Here is a 20559-nt window from a genome sequence, read left to right as displayed (position 1 = left end):
ATTGTGGCTGGGGATTTGCTCTGGCAACGCCAGAGTAAAGACGTCTCTCACCAAGGATGTGCAGGACAGCTCAGTGCAGCAAAGGGGAGAGGAGGAGAAGCAGCACACACACAACTGTAGGTAGGAAGCCCTTTGTGAACAAGTATATTTGGACAGGTAATTTACCCTGCTACACAGCGGGACATTGACCCCCGGTTTAATTATTGTGTCAGTTGTCCTTGACAGCTACTGCTGCTTCCAATTAACTCTCCTTAATTAAAGCCTCCAGTTTTCCAAGTATGTAAGCATGGATTTACTGGGAAGAGTGCTACAATGAAGAGGAAGAGCTTGGGGGTGTCTGATGAGAAATGACATTCCCTGTCCCAGCAGGACTGGCAAGTTATTTACTTATCATGCTGGAGTGGCAGGCTGGAATCGAACCCAGATCCTCATCTCTATCCCCGCAGGAGCATCCCCTCTCCCACTAGTTTTACAGCATCTACGTGCATGTGAGTCTTACTGTTTCTTACCAGTATAACTGAGACGTGCTTCAGCTCCCTGAGCTTTTCTTCTCTGTGTTCCTGCTTTTTGCTGATTTTGTAGGTCGGGTGGACGAGGCACAGGATCTCAGTCGTGACAGAGGAATTCAAGGTCCCATTGTCCATAATTCAGGCCAAATCAAAATTGGCATCCTGGGATGCCGTGCGGGTGACCGAACATCCTCACTGACTCTGTTAAGGGTGCAGAATCTGGTTCCACCCGTGGTCTCTTAGGTGTTTTTTGCCTTGCTCTATTTAATGAACTGTATTATCATGAACACTCTATTCAAGGCTTTGAAATCAAATAAGCTTCTCTCTTAATCTTTCTGCAGTTTTTCGGGGCTGGCTGAGTCTTGAAAGATAGCACCATTCACAGAACCCACATGGCTTGACAGAGGCACTGTTCAATGTTTTGGAAATGTATCTTTTGACTGTTGGGAAAGAAATTGGCTACTTAAGATGCCTTTTTATACATTTAAATTAACTTATTCCATCAGACTAAAAAAATCCCGCCGCTGTATTAACATCCAATTATAACAGCAGAGATTGAGCAATGATTCACGTTTTGACCAGAATGTTGGCAGTTTAAGGGGAAAAAAAAGTAATGTATATTGAAATAAAAAAGTAAAAAATGGGATCCAGAAAATTATGACTGAGCACATAGCAGGGGCTTTTATGAATTTATAATGGCAGAAGCGGGAGCCAAATTTCTAACAGGATTAGCTGTTACTGTCTATCAGATCAAAAAACCTCAATCATTTCATTTTAAATGACTTTCTGTAACTCATTCATACTAGCAATAGAGGGTGGAAGTGAGGCTGGGAGCTGGAGAAGCTGCAGTTTGGAATTTAGGCTGGATCAGAGGTGAGGACAGCCCCGGTGTTGTGTGAAAAGCCCTGAAGTCGTGTGTAGCAGGTGAGCTCTGAACTGTACAGCAGTTTGCAGATCTTGCCAGATTTTTCAAGATGTCCTTGTGAGCCAGAAACTCATGAACGATTTCTTTGGGGACCTGTGAATGAATGTGTTGATGAAGTGAAATATCTTTTCAAATCCTGCTGCAGCTACGGCAGCTGGACCTGCTCATCGTTTTCTTGCTGCCCTTGAGAAGGACATCAGATTCACTTGCCACTTGTCCAACCCTGGCTCTGGGATTGCATCTCACTCCAGAGAGCTGTGAGTAGGGGACAGTCTAGATGGTGAAGCTGCTTGAGGGATACAGGTCCTGACCCTTTGGTCTCACCGTTCAAGCACGGTGCTAGTGTTGAGGCTCCGGGGTCTTTCACACTCCCCACTGCACAGTAGTCATCTTGGAAATCCCATGGTGCGCTGGCTGCTCGGGAAATGTTGCCTACCTCAGAGATGATCAGAGATCATCTGTCCCTCCGGTCTGCTATGGACAGAGCCTTGGAAGCACAGCAGCTCCTAGATGTCCATCAGGTGTGTGGACAGGGATCCATAGGAACCTTACCTTCATTTCTTCAAAATTTCAATGAACTCAAAGTCTAAATATGTTGTACGTAGTAACTTAGTGTTCAATAATCAGCTCTTTCCTGGACTTCCTGCATGAACTTGTTCAGATGGCTTAAGCCCACATCTTCACCCACCTGCAGTACTGCGTCCAGCCCTGGAGCCCTCAGCATAAGAAAGACACGGACCTCTTGGAGCGGGTCCAGAGGAAGGTCACAAAAATGATCAGGGGGATGGAACACCTCTGCTATGAGGAAAGGCTGAGAGAGTTGGGGTTGTTCAGCCTGGAGAGGAGAAGGCTTCGGGGAGACCTTCTTGCAGCCTGTCAGTACTTAAAGGGGGCTTATAAAAAAGATGGCGGCAAACATTTTTGAATGGCCTGTTGCGACAGGGCAAGGGGGAATGGCTTTAAACTAAAGGGAGGTGGATTTAGACTAGAGATAAGGAAGAAATGTTTTATGCTGAGGGTGGTGAGACACTGGCCCAGGTTGCCCAGAGAGGTGGTGGATGCCCCTTCCCCGGAAAAATTCCAGGTCAGGTTGGACGGGGCTCTGAGCAACCTGCTGTGGTTGAAGATGTCCCTGCCCAGGGCAGGGGGGGTGGACTAGATGACCTTTAGAGGCCCCTTCCAACCCAAACTAGTCTATGATTCTATGATTTAGATAGCACCTACTTCAGCTGCATGAGGCCTCACTTTCAGCCTCGTTGATAAAATGGGGATATGTACTTCATCACATATGGGATATAAGCCCTTAAAACAACAGCAGCCTCTTCTTACATCCACATATTGCTCCAGCACAGTGAGGCCAAAACATCAGTTAAGCTGTGACCACTGCAGGAATATAAATCACTCTAACCTGGCTCATAGTGCCACAAAATGAAGGACACCTTGCTTCTGTTAATCCTCTGTCTGATGAAACCCTGGTTATATTTGCTGCAAAACGTTGAATCCAAGTTCCGCCCCGATGAAAGACCAGCAGTAGGGAGCCTCACCGAGGTTGGGAAATGACCTTGAAAAGTTTGTTCGACTTTCCGAGGATGGAGAAGGGGTGGAAGGAGTAATCACAGTCTGGTTTACAATGGAGATTTCAACCTTCAGCGCTGTCTAGTCCCTTCGCCGTTGTGGATAATGACAAGGCACTGTAATTGGGAGGTTGCATGGACTTTTCTTTTTCAGATATTTTAGGGGCAGCATAAAAAGCTGACTGCTCCCGGGGGGCACGGTCAGTTCTCAAAACTTTCAACTTGGAAAGCTGAGCTGAATTAATTACAGTTTATGTTCCAAAGGAAAATAAGACCTCTGATGTGCCTTATTTGCTTGATGTTCTTTTTCTTTTCAGCTGACGACCCCTAGGTGGCTTTCCTTTCAGTCGCAGCTCCTTTGTTTTTTTGTAGTTCCTTTCTTTATTAATTAGAAGGTCTGACACTTACAGCCCAAGACATTTACCAGCATGATACAATTTTAATTAATCTCACAATAAAGCTACTTGAGGTGAACTCGTAGAAGGCCTCATATAGCAGGAATAACACATAGCAATGCAAATGGTGACACAGGACACCTACTACTCCGGTGTGCTTGACAGGATGTGGGACGTAGCTTGGTGCAAGCTCATACTGCATAGCTGTGCTCTCTGGGACAGGGACACAAGCAAGGTGTGCTCCTGTGCACCGTACAATCTGTATCCTGTCGAGACTGAGTACCCTAAATACACTGAAAAGGAAGCATTTCTGCAAGGGTGAATATCTGGATTCCCAGTAGGTTCCTCCTGCCTCTGAAAGGAGCTTGGATATCCTTTGATGGCTAATTTAATAATAATAATAATAAATAAAACCTACAGAGACCGCTTTTTATCTACTCTTTTTGTAGCAATTTGCAAAGAAATAGCAAATTTCAGTCCTCTAGGACTTCTTTCTTGTACATATATCATAGTCACAAGTGGATTTTGACTCAGAACATTCAAACCCAACATCACTAGATGCTGGAAAAGTGCATGTTCTGATGTAAACTTCTTAACCAAGGCTCACTTCTATGAGACAGATGTAAACTAGCTCAGAAACTGAGATTCAGAAAAACTACCTACAGCTAATGAGGATAAATCGAGCGGCACCATATGTTAAACTGAGGGCAGTTTGGACAGGAACTGCATAGCCAATCCCAACTGTGTTCACAAATTTCTAATTACAAGGTGGAGATTACACAATCGATTGCATCTGGATTGAGGAATGGCAGATTTACAGTCTTTCAAAACTGAATTATCTGCCTCTTCTGCAAGTACTCTGATGTTTACAGTGCAGACACGGTCAAGCTAGATGTGATCAAGGAAAAATAATTCACAATATATTTTTCTCAGGTGGAAATAGCAGGTGAGAATGGCTGACATAAGAAATTATAAGGTCTCCACCCCTTGATGTCTTCTTGTAAAAAATTGTATGTCTTTTTGGAAGTTGGATGCAACACAGACTATTGGGTTCAACATAAGTCTAATTGGATGAAATCCCGGAGCATACAATTCATATTTGATGAACAGCTGATACCTTCTTGACCTGAAGCTTAAGGAAGGTGGAACAATTGCGTTCACGGCCAAGCCATCTTACCTTTGAAACTTCTTGATACTTACAGAACTTTGAATGACTCGCTCCCTGATTTAATCTTCCCATTTTTGTTGCTCTGTGGTCTGTCCTGTATAATGTTCTTATGCTCATGGCAATAGATTCAATTTGAGAAAGGTGGTTTTGTGTTGGTTTTTTTTTTTCCCACATTCTCTTTTTTTCATTAAAAGCTTTCAGTAGCCGCAGTTGGTTTCTTTGGGTGACTTGACACAGGCAATGGTGCAATGGTAAATAAATCCAATCATATTTCTACCTGAAGTTTTCTAAAGCTACTGCCACCTGCCAGAGGTAAAAATACAGATTTTCAGCTTTTGCTCATAGACTATCAACTACCATGTGGGGTGTCTGTATAGGGGTTAGGAAGACAATTTCTGATACAAACAGAAAAGGTCTTCATAAATAGCTGGAATTTTGCCTGATATATATTTATACATAAAAGCCAGTTCTTCGTTAATTTACAGATGCAATCGGAATGAATCTTAATCTGTCACTTCACAGCTCAAACTCTCTTGAATGTTGCACCAGGTAAAAAATTGTCACTAGGATCCAGGTGTATTCCTTTGTCATTTGTCACGAGTAACTGTTCTGCAGTTTATAGTTGGTAGTTCTCAGCGGTGTTTCATCAGGATAATACCACACTATATCATCTGAAGGAATAAACTCCCCCTGCTGACATGAGCTGGGGTGAAGGCACTGACAGTTGACTGTATATTATAGAAGCTGTCTGAAGCTTATTCAATGGAAAAGAGGCTATCAGGTCATTGGGCCCAAATTGTATGTTTGGCTTCAGAAGAAGTAAGGGGCTTACAAAACCTATAGGAATCAAAAGGCTCCGGTCCGTTAGACAGGAGGTCAGGCTAGGCAGTTCCTTCTGTCTTTGAAATCTCTGACTGAAATACTTTAATTAAAAAGGATGAAGGAAAATAAAAAGATAATAAAATGCAGTATTTTGGCAGTAGATGGGTGTTTCAGGTCCACCTTTAATGCCTTCTGAGCTGCAAAGTCAGGGTGACAGCAAGCTCATTCAATACCCAGGCTGGTAGCCTTTGTCCTTTTCCTGCTGGGAGCAACCTCTCCAGGGATGGGACAACTGATGGTTGGAAAGATACACGGGCAATGGGGAGTGGAGCTGATGCTCTCCTGGGACTGGTGGTGGTGCGGGAGGTCATGGGAGGGAGACAAAGACATCGTGAGACCTCAGTTCTTACAGGAAGCCGGAAAGCAACAGGGTCCACAACCAGAGTGTAGGAGAGCGTTGAGATCCAGTGAGTTTAACTTGCTGCAGAAGATCACATGTTGTTTAATTGTCTCAAGGTACCAGGTCACCGCAGTCTGCACACAGCCTGCCTGATTTGGCGATTCCCTGTGAGACTGTGCAAGTGAGGTCATCATTAGTGGGCATGGTGGTGTTGGGTCAATGGTTGGACTCGATGATCTTAGAGGTCTTTTCCAACCTCAATGATTCTATGATTCTATGATTCTATGATCTGGCAATGAAGTGTGAAAGGCCGTGGGGAAGAGGGGAAGGCCACAGGGGAGGTGCTGATCTCAACAGGGGTTGCACCAGGTTAAGTGCTGATCTGGACAGGGATTGCACCAGGTTGAACTCTGGAGCAATCTGCAGCCACATCCCTCTGTCTGCCCCAGGCCTGCCGAGCTCTGCAGGGATGTCCCTCTGGGAGGACAGGGAGGGTGGCACCTCTGTCAAGTCATTATGGGCATTGCAGAGTCCTGTGAAAAGCCTGACAGGTTGTCCCCTTTCCTTTTGCAGCTCACTCGGGTGCCCGTGGAGTCGTGTAGCCAGTACGAGACCTGCAGCGAGTGCTTGGGCTCAGGCGACCCTCACTGTGGATGGTGTGTTCTTCACAACACGTAAGTACCTGCTGGTGTTTGCCACCGTCCCAGCCCTGCTTTTCCCCCAACCATCTTCCCTCAACAGCTGTGATAACATATGGCAGAGATGCAAAATGCTGTCTCAGTCCCTGGCTGAGCCAGAGGAGTCAATGGGTCACCCAGGTACCTCCAGCAAGGTCTCTGGGACTTGCTGGGGGAGACTTTGTTTAACTGAGAAGCATTTTTTGGAAGACAAGGGGAGAGAAGGGTGGTAAAGACTGGTCAGATCTCCTCAACCACCTGATCCACACTCTGCTGGCTGCACCAGGAAAGCACCTGTCTACCCTGATGCGCTTTGAATCAAACCCTCCAGCAGCTCGACAATTACCTTCTTGTTTCCATTGCTTAAGGTGGTTTGGCTCTGGTAGCCTGGCTCAGACATTTGTCTCAGCACCTCCAACTTTCCACTGCTGACCTGAACCTCTCCCCTTTCAGACTTGTCATGATCTCCATTGCCCTTAGAGAGGAATCACGTCCCTGTAAGCATCGTGGGGTCCAGTCCAAGTTAGATTTCAAGGGGACCTTATGGTTTGTATGCTCACTGTGGGAAAATGTTGACCCTGAAGTTGAGCGTTTGTCCTGTGTGGGTCAACTCAGCTGTGCCAAATGAGCACAAATGAGCCAAACTGCTCATTTGGCTTATCTGGCCAGGATGCTGAGCAAATTGGTCTATATCCACATTCTTGGGGTTCTGTATAACAGGCCAAGAGCGGACTTCATTTCACCATTTCATTATTCTACAGTACTGGCTTATCCAGTGCCTTGCAAGGAGCAGTGGATCCAGGTGTCCTCAGGACTGGGAGATTAGTTCATTGGCTTTGTTTTCTGTAGGCTTTTTAATGATGCTATTGATCTCGAAGTTTTCTCTCTGCAGCCTTCACTGCCATTGATCTCCTCCTGCAGAGAGCCCTCTGCCAAAGCTGTGGAGAGGGAGGTGTCAGGTTGGCTGAGCTCCTGGCTATGAGTGGCAGGGTGGTCTCATTTGCCAAGAACTTCTCAGCAGAGACAGTGGCTGGAAAGTGCATTGGATCTGTCTAACCAGCGTCTCCAGCTAGACGTGGGTCCGCAGGGTGCTGTCACTCCAAGTCTCACAGTGTCCTTGGCAGCGATGAAGGGTTTTTCTGATGGACCCTGCTATTGCAGTGTGTCTGTCTTCTCCTGCTGAGTTCACCTCTGAATTCTTCCTGTTGCATTGCAAACTCTCCTGATGGAGACAGTGATCCAGCTGAAATGATCCTCTTTGCTACCTCTTCTTTCTGGAACAGAAGAAAAGGGAACAAACCTGTACCATATTCCAACCTTCTGTGGATGCTCTTTAGCTTGTGTGACCCTCATCCAAAGCCATGACAGTCTGCTTAATTTCAGATCAGGTCTAGGTAATCCATCCCAAAACTTGTCCAGAAACTTGACTCAGGCTCTGGAATCATTCGAGGGATCCTTGGCAAACCAGTCCTGAGTTGTGGTCTGGTAGGCATGAACCCATGGAACTTTCACCCTGATGACCTGAGAATATTTCCAATTGATATACAGCTCTATAGTATGTTTCCATCTCATCTTATCCTGCATCCATCCGACAGAGCACTGTGTGTTTTGCTGTCAATGGAGGGACAGCACAGACTATGTACAAGCAGTATAGGAAAGCACGAATTTGGCCATTGCTTGTACCACAGCAATGCTAGATATTTCATCTCCGGCCGTCCAGGGTCAGTGGCAACAAGCAATCAGTATATCCAGCAATAAATCCCCAAAAGGAGGGAAAAGGGCAGAGACAACTGCAGATTGCCCAGCAGCTCATTGTGAAGGAGTGTCAGAAAAGTGATGGCTGGTGATGTGTGAGGGTGACGGTATCGACTCAGTTAGAACAAGAAACCCCCATACAGACACAGTCCTTCAAGAAGAAGTTTGACCTCGCAGTCTGGACCTCGTTGACGGCAGGATCCCCATGTCCTCCTCTCTCTGGTCACTTAACCTGTGTTTCCTTATCAGGAAAAGAGTCGCACCTCTTATTTATGTACCTTGCAGCAGGGTCACTGAGATTAATTCCCTGTGGATTTTTTTGAAGCAGTTGGAAGGCAAACGTTATCAAATCCTACTCTAGTGTGTTCCTTCCCCCTCGTTTCCATTGCAGTCAAGAAATCTGATTTCCAGTCCTAGTTTGGAAGGGGTTTTCAGTGCAGCCTCAGGTGTTCCTCTCTGGGTTTCAGTTTCCTCATCCTTTTAGGTAGCCCTGAGAGCAGAGGAGCCAATTACATCCCATTCAACAAGGTTTGGCTGTGCAGGATATTCAGGGTAAGAGTGCCATAATACTAAGTGTCTTATTAGAACTTTTTGCACATCAGAACCCCTTAAGATTCATTAACAGACTTTTCCTCAAGTGGGATGCATTGTCAATGACTCCTGCACACAGAAATGTGCCATAAGCATTTCCCCTCCTGAGTGTTAACCCTTCCCTCTTCCCTCCCGGTCAGGAATCCCAGGGGCTTTCCAGTGCACGGCTGAATCCAGCCATGCTGATGTGGGAGCTGTTTTGTGGAGGGGATGGAGGAGGCAGTCGGGCTGTGCCAGACCTGGGGTAGAGCGGTACTGGAAACCAGATTGCCTGTGGGCAAAGCCATGCCTTTCACTCATCTTTCTCCTCCAGTATAACCCATCAAGAGGAACAGTGGTAGACTGGGAGACAGGTGAAAACTGCCAGATGGGGTACAGCATCTATCTTTTTGTCTCTCCCATGTGGGTTTCTCTTATTTTGGGATTTGCACTTCAAGGGCTGATGCAGACTCTTTTCCCCAAACCCCCATTTCCAAGCTATCCTCAGCTCCCGCCATGTGAGAGGTCTGGGGACGCCTGGGGACGGCTCTCCATCCATCGTCTCACAGCGGAGCTGGGCTGTCTGCGTGGAGGGCAGTGTGCCAGGGCTCAGGAATCGATTTCCACGGCTCCACTGTCCTAACCTTACACCGAGAAACTCGAGTCTGCTGAGAGAGAAAGAGACAGACAGACCCACAGACGGCTGCAGGAGAAAGGAGGGGGGGAGGATTGATTTGCTTCTGCCCCGAGAAGAGGAGAGCCGATATAGAGCAGGTCACCAGAGCTTTTTGTCTCTGTATCTTTAGCCCCAATCTTGTCCCCCCCCCTTCCCCTGCTACAGCTTGGCTCCCCTCCTGGGCTCTGTTCAGGCCTCTTTAGGCAGCGATGAATCATTTAGTTGGTGCAAATTGAAAATGTGGCGCTCGGTTGCTGCATGGGTCTCCAGGGAAGGGCGAAGGGCTGGGGTGGGAGCAAGGCAGGGGGGGAGGAACCAGGCTGAAAAGCTAATAGCTGGCACGGAGTGCCTCCGTGCCTAGCTGCAAGGTCGCAGCAATGTCACCAGCCCGAACGTGGGGCTACAGAGAGGGATGAGAGCAGAGCAAAGTTTTCTCCAAGCCTGAAATGAATTGCAGCTTCCTCCTATGTCAGATGCAGCAGTGTCCAAAGATGCCATCCAATATCTGACCACCCCTCCAAACCCCCGGCAAGTTTCTCCTGTCTCCACCTGTCTCCAAACTATTACCTTCCTCCATCTCCTTTCCCCCTCACATACAGAGGGGCAGAGATAGGCGATGCTTTTTGTCTCCAGAGGAGGGATAAACCCTTCTGCAGCTGAATGATCCCTTTCTATCCCTTCCTGGCCCAGCACCAGCTCCAGAGCAGACGTGCACAAGCACTGATCCATGTGCATGTGGTGACCACGCACGTTTTCAGCCCTGCACGGTATCTCTGGGTTGTGCCTAACACCCCAGCCGCCAGCAGAATGGATATTTGGGGCAGAAGAGCAGCAGCATCCCTATAGGGAGAGGCAACACTTTATAAAGGGGAAATACGCTGACCTTGCTGGGTGCAGAAGGGACCTGTTCCAGGCTCTGTTGTGTTAGCTGCCACTTCTAGATTTTGGCTGCGCTGCCTCATTTCATCCTCACGTAGCCTCTGTCTAATTCTGGTGTGAATAGTTGAACATGCACATCATGGCATCAGCCTCCTTCTGCTCTGGGATCCGTCCTTGCTGTTACGGGGACTCCTTGGCTGGCAGGTCATAAGTTGCAATCAGAGAGGAAAATAGTCCCATTTTCTGGGAGGACTTGTGATATTTCAAAACTTTTTTTTCCAGCTTGTAGTGGGCCTTATTTTTTTTAATAAGAAATGCTCCGGAAAGCCATTTTAGAAGGGGCTGATACCATTTAGTAATTGGAGAATCATTCCTTTAGACCTCAGAAGTTCTTATTTTGGGATCTTATTTCAGGTTTAGTAAATTGCTTAAAATTTCAAAGTAAAAAGTCGTTCTGAAGCGAAGCATTACTTTTTTTTTTTTCCCCATTAAAATGAAACATTTGGGCATCTGTGATTTCTTTCTCCCCCAGAAGTCTTCACCAGCTCTAGAGACAAAGCAAAGCAGGCGGTCAACAAACATGGTTGGTTTGGAGGAACCGACATTTGCTGTGGAGGGAAGAGGGTTTGTTTAAGCATCCGCAGTCTGTCCTACAGTGGAGGTAGGAGAGCCAGGAGTTGGATCTGCTCTCTGCATTCCTCTGCTCATCTGTGAGGAGCTGCACACGTCCTTTGTGTGTCCTTCTGGCACCCAAGAACCTCACCTAAGGATCCAAGCTGGCTCTGTTGGCTTTGCACCCCAGTTGCACCCCAGTTACAGAGCACGTGCCAGGAGAGGCCCCCCTCCTGAGCCATGGGAATAGGATGCAGTGGCCTCCTGTAGGCATCCTGACCCCATGAAGAAGCAATGACAGAAGGCTTTTAGATATGGGCCATACCAGCCACCTTCCTGGATCCCTTTGGTGGGCTCCGGGTTGGTCAAGGGATGACCAAAATCTGGTATGCACAATTACTCAGTCTGAGCTGACCATGGATTAACTGAATAACTGCAGCAGCGGAGATGGTATTTATGAGACACTTGAGAAGCCATGTGAGAGTTTTTTGGTTTCCCTGCAAAAGAACAGCCCTGTTCACAAGGGGTTTATGCCGTCCTCTGGCAGCAGACACTTACCCCAGAATCCGGGAAGTTGCCCTCCACATCCTCCTGCTCTTCAGCTCTTCCCGTCCGCCTTGTAGCTGCAGGATACTTGTGTATCCAGAAATTACAGTTCTCATTTCTAACATGATATGGAGGAAAAAAGGCACTTAAACAAGCTGTTTTCTAGGGAGTGAGGGATTAGTGTGGAGGGGGAGGGAGGTTTGTTATCCGTGCTCAGACTCATTGCCAGACCAGGAAGAAAAAAGAGAAAGTTACAAAGTGTAGCTCCCGCTGCACTCAGCAGGTAACCCGATGCGATGCTGCTTGCAGAGGCTCATTGATCATCCCTGGCTTTAACTTTCTTGGTCAAAGTCTTCTGAATCACTAGAGAGTCTCGGGTAACCTAAGCCGCCTACAGATGCTGCAATAAGACCTTTTTTGAAGGGTCTTTTCCTTGCTTGACTTTCTACCGTCTGAAAGACTGTGATTGTCTTTCAGGCTGAGTTTTTTTCTTTCTTTTCCCCTTCACCTCCTCTCTTTTCCTTCTCAGTCTTCTCCTCCATTTGTGCAGGGGAGGGAGGATATGTCAAGTGCTGCGTGGGGAAGGGGCACTGGAAGGGCTGTACGGCTCAGGCTTCAGGGACCCAGCAGTGCGGGAGGGTGAAATATCACACTCAGTCCTGTGCCACTCTGAGCTCTAACGGATAGTGATAAGAGAGTGATTTACCGATTCCTGCAGGGACAGGGGATCCTATAGACCCTCAGCTTCCATTACAAGAAACCAGGGCCTCAGATGTCCCTGCTTTGTACTCCCCATGCTGTTATGTCCCAAGGTGCCAACCGCAGTGCCTTCAGTAAGGTAGCAATTTGCAGGTGTTTTGCACTTGCCTGGCACAGTGAAGTCTTCACAATCATGGTTGGGACCTTTTTTTATAGGAAAAGCTTTCTGTATCCTTTCCTGCCTTAGCATAGTCTTGCCATGGCTCAGCCTTTGGTGCCCTCAAATACCTGGGAGACCCTCTACATGTCAAAGGTACGTAACAGTTGTCCTAATCTTCCTAAAGGTGGATCAGCCACACGAAGAGCAAATGGCTTCCAGCTCAAATCCTACATTGCCTTGGAAACTTGTAGCTGGCTGGGCTGATCTTCCACATCAGAGGGGAAGCTCAGGGCTACTTCAATTGCTACGTTCAATACCCCTGTGTGTCTGAGGTATTTGGGGGCATTTCTCATTGCAACAGGAGATTGCCAGATACATGCTGTTGGTACACAGTGGGGAGAAAAGCATAAATGATGGGGGGAAAATAATTGCTGGAAATTCGAAATTTTTCATTTGTTTGAAAGTCTCCAATCAGTTGATTGGCAGTGTTAGCACTGCCAGTCAATGGTGGCAAAGGTAGGAGTGAACCAGCTGTCAAGATGCCTTGTCTCCAAACAGTGCTTGATTTGACTCCTCCCCAGTCACAGCTGGCACTCAGACAGCCGGTGCACGTGGCCTGTGAACCTCTCCATCTGATAGCAAGGGAAAGTGGAGTCATCTTCCCACAATTGGCCTTGGCACAGAGTGATTCCCACTTCTTCTCAGGTAGTTATCGAAACTGGAGACGGCATTTCAGCCCTCGCACAGAGGGAAGCACACAGCAGGGGGGCTCTGTAGAGTGACATTAGCCCATTAAGCATTCTGCATTGAGCCTAGATAATCTTTAATCTGTCTGCTGAGGTATAGCGAAAGTACCCATCATTTCACACATAGGCATTGCCTCTCCTTTGGAGCAGAGGAAATAGCCCCAAATGTGACAGCTCTCCAATGGCCTTTTGAAATGAGATCAGGGCTCTTAGTCCAGAGAGCAGGAGGAAATTCTTGGGACAGGGAGCATGCCTATTGATGGTGATAAAGCCCCGAGTGAAACGGAGGCTCCTGGGAATCCCATTTCACTACAGATGGGTGATGACATTGAATAAACCTCTCTGAACCAGCCCTGTCCCTTTGAGAGGAACAGCCGATCGCCAGTCCTGGAGAGCCGACCCATCGCTGTACCTGCACGTTGTGCGTCCAGCACTGCTGATGTCCTTCCATTCCCTAGATGCCATCATGTCCCTTTTGGGAACACTTTTGCTGCTCCGGTCTACCTTGCAGTGCACGGCAGAGCTGTGCCCTTCACAGGTTGATTATCTTGGTGGCCGTGCCTGCCTGAGGCAACTCGGGGACAGCACTGGGCACTGTGGATCGTAAGACGCAGGCGTGTGGTAAATGTGTTTTGATAACAACCTTATTCCTTGATTAGCTTATTTTGCTGGAGGGCAGTGGGGAGGGGTGGGAAGATAATTAGTTTGTGCAGTGGGTTCCAGCAGAAGCTTTCTCCTGATGCTGCCCTGTGAGTTAGGTGTCCTACTTGGGATTTGCCTCCATCAGAGAAACATTAGCAGCTCAGGTTTGGCACTGCAGAAAGTTCAGCCTTTGCAGAGAATGATCTCCGGGGTTTCTTCTTCTCTGATGTGAAACACAGCACACAGTCTGCCATGGGCTAGGACGTGTGTCTCGTGCTAGAACATGCAATGAGAAAGGGATAATGGTGCTCAGTGGTACCTGGGGGCCTTCTAGAAGACGTCCTGTATGCTGGTTCCCTGACAGGGGACACACCTTTGTCATCTGAGCATCGCCTTTGCTCTGGGACACTACACACTGGTGGGTGGCATAACTAGATATCCCACAGTACCTATCTAGGGTAACAGCTAGGGAGGGAACAGGGACAGGGGAAAGCTGTATGACCACCCTGATCAGCTTAGAAAGCTTGTCAGATGTGCACTGGAGCTGAGATGCAAAGTTACAGGGGCTGCCACAGGGAAGGAGCGTACCCTGACTTACTTACATTATAAAGTGGAGGTTGACAGAGCCAGCAAGGAGACCTAGATCTGGAGTAGGAACATAATGGCCTCAAGTTGTGCCAGGGGAGGTTTAGATTGGATGTGAGGGAAAATTTCTTTACTGAAAGAGTGGTGAAACATTGGAACAGGCTGCCCAGGGAAGTGGTTGAGTCCCCATCCCTGGAGGTATTTAAAAGACGAGTAGATGAGGCGCTTACTTAGGGACATGGTTTAGTGGGCATGGGGGTGTTGGGTTGACGGTTGGACTTGATGATCTTAGAGGTCTTTTCCAACATCAATGATTCCATGATTCTATGATTCTATGACTTAATTCAGGTGCCTAAACACAAATCTATGAAGAACATAAGGAGACTTTGAAACACAGGTGTTTTTATTTACACAAGGAACTCAATTCAGTTGCCCATCCATGCTGTCTGCTGCAGCTGGAGTGCTTGGCCTTGTGGGGAGATACAGAATTCCCTCCCTCATGTACAACACAACATTCAAGCAAAACATCTTGCAAATGAACCCCGCCAAGTGCCCCAGTAGTGGGGCAAGCCTGGGTGTCAGTCGGCTGCAGCTCTCCACTGGGCTCACCAGCGCAGGTCAGCCACAGAGGAGAGCAGGGAAAAACAGCGCATCGCCAGGGCTGCGGTTATACAAGAGGTGAGTGGCAGATCTGGACATGGAACAACATTTCTTGCCTCCTGTTCCAATGCCCAATAGATTGGACCAAATTAATTTCTGCCGGGGTAATGGATGCATTTTTAATAGAGTCCCATCCCTGGACCCAGAGCTAGACCGGAGTAACTAACGGCTGGATGCAAGAAACGAGGATATTCAAAGAAAACATGTTTTCTTGCCATACTTCTGCGGGGGAGGCCAAATTCACAGTGAGGAACAGACGTGTTGGCTGTGAATTTCTTCTGCTACTGGCTATGGGCTTCTTTATGCTCTGTGGGGACATGGGGCAAGCTCACCGCAAGCAGACATAGCTGTATTTTGTAATACAGCATGCACCAGCCCCTGCTAATGGAAGGAAGGGCAGGTTTCTGATTATTTTCCTTCACAATCTGCTTCCCTGCCTAGGAAGTTGCACCAGCAATTAGCATGTCTTTTTGTTGCTTACCTTGAGGCAAAGAGTAAGGAGAAAGTTGGGGGCCGAGAAATACATTGAGGAGGAGCAGAAATGCTGAAGGCTCTGCTGGGACAGAGTGGAGGAGCTGGAGGATGATTCTGCCTAAGCTGGCTAAAGGGATTTGAGGGATTGTGAATAACATGAGGAAGTGGGAATTGGTGTGGGCTGAAGGTCTGAGACACTGTTGTAAGACAAGATCTGGGACAGTTTCTGATTGGGAAAAACAAGTTCTGGACCCCTTGGTACATTTAGAAGGGGATGCCAGCATGATACACTGGTTACAGAATTTTCCATAGGCAAGAGAAAGCAGTATTAATTTCCCTGCTCTGCTATAGATACCTTGCATGATTTTGGACAAGTTGCTTAGGATGGGGTTTCCCTCATCTACTACTAGGTTTCTTGTCTCAGCAGCCAGTGAAGAGAGGGCCTTTTTCTGAACACATTCATTGTAACCCTGAGGTGTTTAAGGCAGTGGAGTGAATTGCCCTCTGGAAGTGCCAGTTTCTTTTAGCAGCTATTGGGGAAACCTAAATGACTGTATCAAACGATGCCCAACTTACAGTGACTCCAATCCTTGATTTCCCTGTGCTTTAGCCCCTTGTTTGTAGGAGAGGAGTAACAGTTCCTCACCTCACAGGTGGCTGTGAGGTCCAAAACCTTAAAGCACTTTGGACGATGAGTGGCTTGCAGAAGTCCTGTAGGGAGCTGGACTTGATGACTGCAGGCTCCCAGACAGTACTGGCTATAAAGCATGAGAATAATAATTTCATCTCACCACTGGCCAAGTAAGTTTTGGGTTTGTTTAATTAAAGCAGAAGGAGCCTTAGTAGACATGGCAAGGTGCAAACACACGTGTAGTTTCTTGCTTAACCCAATGAACATACCCAAATCACCCTGTGCCCTTGTCTGGCTGTTAGAGCAGAGGTGGCACCAGAAGGGTTAAGGCAGGCAGGACAGCGAAGAATGAAGCAAACGCCCCTGTATCTTGCTTCTCCCTCCCATATCTCATTCCCAATTCTCATTCCCTCCTGCCCCTCTGGCCCCAGGCAGTAAAGGAGATCTACATTTTAATTGAGACATGTTAAGAAAATAATCTCAATCTAGCTCACCCATGCCTGGAAGGCTTCTCCCTTGTTAGCTTGGTGCAGATGCTAAGTGCACATTTTGCATGTGGGGATGTTTGTTATGTGGCTGTTTCTCTCCTGTTTCCATCCCTGCTTGATTTTGTTTCTATGTCTGGAGAGGGGGGCAGAGGGCTGGAGCTGTCAGGAAATAGTAGAGCCATTTTCTAATGGCAGGACCCCATTTACCTCTTCTCCTCCTCTTGCAAGTCGGAGTGGAATGCAAAACCCAGCCAGGATATGCACCAAGCCATGCAGGGGTACTGCAGTGCCTGGCAGCAGATGGTGGGCACCGGCCCGTGTGGACCTTGGGAACCGAGTCTTTGCAAGAGGCTGTCCTCTGGTTGCAGTTGCACCCTCTCTCTCCTCCCTCCGATCCTCAGTAGCAGGAGTAGAGAGGAGGCCAAGATGCTTCAGGTATTTGAAAGACAGCCTTGTCTGCAGCTGGATGGAGAAGGAAAGGGGGTGAAGTGAGGTCTCTTGAATCTCTCACTTGTATTAACGGGGCCCCACTCTCATGGCTCAGGGCCGAGGTAGGGAGATGACCACAAGGCGACTGAACTCCTTTTGTTTTGTTGCAGACCCAGACCTTCACCACAAAGAGGTGCAAGTTTTGTCTGCAGCAGAGAGATGGGAGTCCCCATGAGCTGTCCTTTCCCTTGGCACCCCCTGAGCTGGGAACAGGCAACCAGACGCATCCTGCCTCCAACACCCGCTTGGAAAGGACATTTTTGCCAGCCAGCCCTGCCAAATGAACACTGGATTATTTTGTGCAGGGCAAGGGGGCAGGAATTCAGTTCAGATAACACTTTTCTATTTTATCTGCTCCTCATCTCTTCAAGTGTTGCCTGGCCTGATAAGGCACTATCAGAGCTGAGCATCTCTGTCGGAGGCACCACTGAGATGTGGCTGAGCTAGAGGTGCACTATCAGAGCTGAGCATCTCTGTCGGAGCCACCACTGAGATGTGGCTGAGCTAGCTTTTCTCGACTCCTTGCAGGCTTCCCTGGCCCTTTTCCACCCAGAGCCTCTAAAGAGCCAGCCGGTTAGTAATGGTAGGAGGATGTAGTTGGGACGGTTGCCAACAGCTTTCGCTCTGTGCTGTTCTCAGGGAGAAGAGAAACTGCAGACGTGGATCAGAGCGAATCAATCTGATCCCTTCCTCATTTTCACCCAGTCCCAATCCTGCAAACAAGCTTGCAAGTAACTTTGAGTGTATGAGTAACCCAGAAAGTAGAATGATTTTTCCATCTTAAGCCCATTGTCTCAAAATTTATTGTCAGGTATGGATCTGAATTCTACAGTCTCTCTGGGTAGGGTCTCAGTATACCTAGATATGAATGTGTTTTTCTGCATGGTAGGGACTTAATTCTTACTAGTACTGTTAGGGCAACAGTGAGTCTCTGCTCTCTGTTCCCCTCTCTGCTCTCAAGGACTGAAGGCAAAAAACTGACCTTGAGGATTCCCTCCCGGCTTTAACTGATGGAGGATCTGGAGGGGTTGGTGAGAAAGGAAGGCGAGCAGACCCATAGCATAAGCTCATCTGGCCAATGGACAAAATATCATTTGGCTGCCTCTTGAGCTGCTCAGGAACACATCAGTACAGTTACAGAGTGTTATACTTAACCTGCTATCGATTGGGGTGAGTTGGAGAGGACAGCCTTCCCCACTACCTCCATTCCCAAATTAAAAACTAAGAGGAGAAGTAAATGCTTTGACTTTTCACTCTGCCTGGATGTTTAGGGAATTTACCGTTAATTAAAAAAACCCCAAACCTTAAGAGTGAAAATATGCGTAGAATGAATTACAGCAAAATCAATTAATACTAACAGTATCTATTAAATATTGCACTCTGGAGCTTTACGGGAGTACACTGCTGTTCTGATATGATCATGACATCATTAACATAATATAAAGAATCAAAAAATCAATAGCTTGCTGAAGCCCAAAATTAAGGCCAAGCAGTGTTATACCATATCTTTAAATATCTGAAATAGCAACTTGTCTCTGTCATGTCAGAGCTATTTGCAGATGAAACAACTCTCAGAAAGTAGATGGGAATTTGTTGGCCCACCTGTCACTCCTGCAGCTACCCCCTTGGGATACTTGGCATGAAGGTTAGCTCACTTTTTCCAACAGTGTGGACACAAGCAGAGCAGAAAATCTGATCAGGGTTACATTGGCACAACCCTGGAGGGACGCCAGAGCAGGCACAGAGTCACTGCATTGGTAGACAGACAGACGTGTCTCTGTAGAATGGAAATGTGGATGAGGTGTCTTCCCCCGTTGACTTGATTTACATTTTATGGAGTTACTGTTATGGAGTTTCTTTTGCCTAAGGTACCAGGCTAGAACACTGCAACTCTTCTGCCTGCATTGGAAAAAGAAAGAAATGGAGCTAGGAGAGGCTTTCAGAAGGGCTGGCAGAGCTGCTTGGGCAAGAATAGACTGGCATGGGTCGCAATGAGTGTAGAAAACAAAGGTGGTCAGAGGTAGGACCGCTGTTTGTGTGGATTTAGGGATTAAATGCCTACGAAAGAGAAAGGGTGTTTAAGATGTGGATAGTCTTGGCCCAAGAGGGAATGGTTATAAACTGGGCATTTAGTGTGTAAGGTAGAAGAAGGTTTCTGGCTGGGAGGCGAATGAGTATCTGAAGTAATCTTCCACTGGGATTAGTGAGTGCTAAAAATACAGCTGGTTTTATGATAAAGCTTGATAACAATTCTGTATACGCTGCTATGGTGGGGTTGCCTGCAGGAGCACTGAGTGAATCAGGCGGTCCTTTCCACCTCTGCTTTGTGTGTGGGAGAGCTAGACTCCCTTTTCAGCTCTGCTTAGGACTCTGACTGTGACCTGCCAAGTCTCTGTATGCACGTGTCTCCATATGAGCTGGGTGCTGAGACCCTATTACAGCCCAGGAAGATCCTGCTCCCCATCAGTACAGTCAGTGGAGTCTAAAGAGAGACACAGCTCACCCTAAAGTAGGTATGAGGCTCCATTCAGTTACCAAAACATAGGCATTTGGTGGCCATTTTTTGCTTTGACCAAGTCCTCCATAGGTCCTATGTCACAGTTGCCAACCCCGGGTGGCTGTCTTGCATACCCTGTATGTCGTCAACAGAACAGAGCCCTTGTCTTAGAGCAGGCGAATCAGTTCTCTGGGCTCTGCTGACTGTACTGAATAAATCCCTTGTCTAGGCAGATCAGATGTCAGCTCACACACCTAAAGATTGACACATAAATTTAAGAGTCTCAATCTACCAACTTAATCCCACCCCTGCTACCTCACACACCTAAAGATTGACACATAAATTTAAGACCCTCAATCTACCATCTTAATCCCACCCCTGCTACCTCTGGACCTCAGATTTTCCAGCTGATATCACAATCCTAATGCTCCTTTGGTTTGCCAGGTCTCCAGGAAGAGAGTGGGGCTTTGGGTCATGGCACAGAACATCAGCTTTTGCCCCATGGGCAGATGTTATGTAGGTGCAAATGGTACTGGCATCTCCTGGTCCTTAGGGAGAAGTGTTGGGTTTTGGGATCAAGGTGGTCAGATTGGAAGGACTTGAGGTCACAGGGAAATTCACTGATGAGACTTAGAGCAACATGATAGAGCAATCCCTCCATTGGGTTAGAGGGAGGGATGCTCCCCTATGGCAAATTTAAGAGGAAGGAACGCCTTGTAACATGTGGTTAACAGTTGGAGAAAGGATGAAGAACCACACAGACAAGATCTCCCCCTAGGTGATATCCATGTGGCCCCTCGCCCCAAGGACATCTCTTCTTGATGATCTGGATGAGGGGATCGAGTGCACCCTCAGTAAGTTTGCAGATGACACCAAGTTGGGCGGGAGTGTTGATCTGCTCGAGGGTAGGAAGGCTCTGCAGAGGGACCTGGACAGGCTGGATCGATGGGCCCAGGCCAACTGTATGAGGTTCAACAAGG

At 47.5% G+C, this 20559-nt stretch overlaps 1 protein-coding gene across 1 annotated transcript in view; it reads left to right on the top strand.

Annotated features, from left to right (window-relative positions):
* The window catches only part of PLXNA4 (plexin A4), a 462713-nt gene that overhangs the window by 283590 nt on the left and 158564 nt on the right, over nt 1-20559 (top strand). The window contains exon 4 of the mRNA XM_009290424.2: nt 6367-6467. Coding sequence (XP_009288699.2) covers nt 6367-6467 — 101 coding nt within the window. The remainder of the gene's footprint in view (nt 1-6366; nt 6468-20559) is intronic.

This window comes from Aptenodytes forsteri, unplaced genomic scaffold, assembly GCF_000699145.1.
Source record: "Aptenodytes forsteri isolate BGI_AS27 unplaced genomic scaffold, ASM69914v1 Scaffold173, whole genome shotgun sequence".
Classification (NCBI taxonomy): Eukaryota; Metazoa; Chordata; class Aves; order Sphenisciformes; family Spheniscidae; genus Aptenodytes; species Aptenodytes forsteri.
The sequence above is the reverse complement of the archived record's forward strand: the minus strand, read 5'-3'. Positions and strand labels throughout refer to the sequence as shown.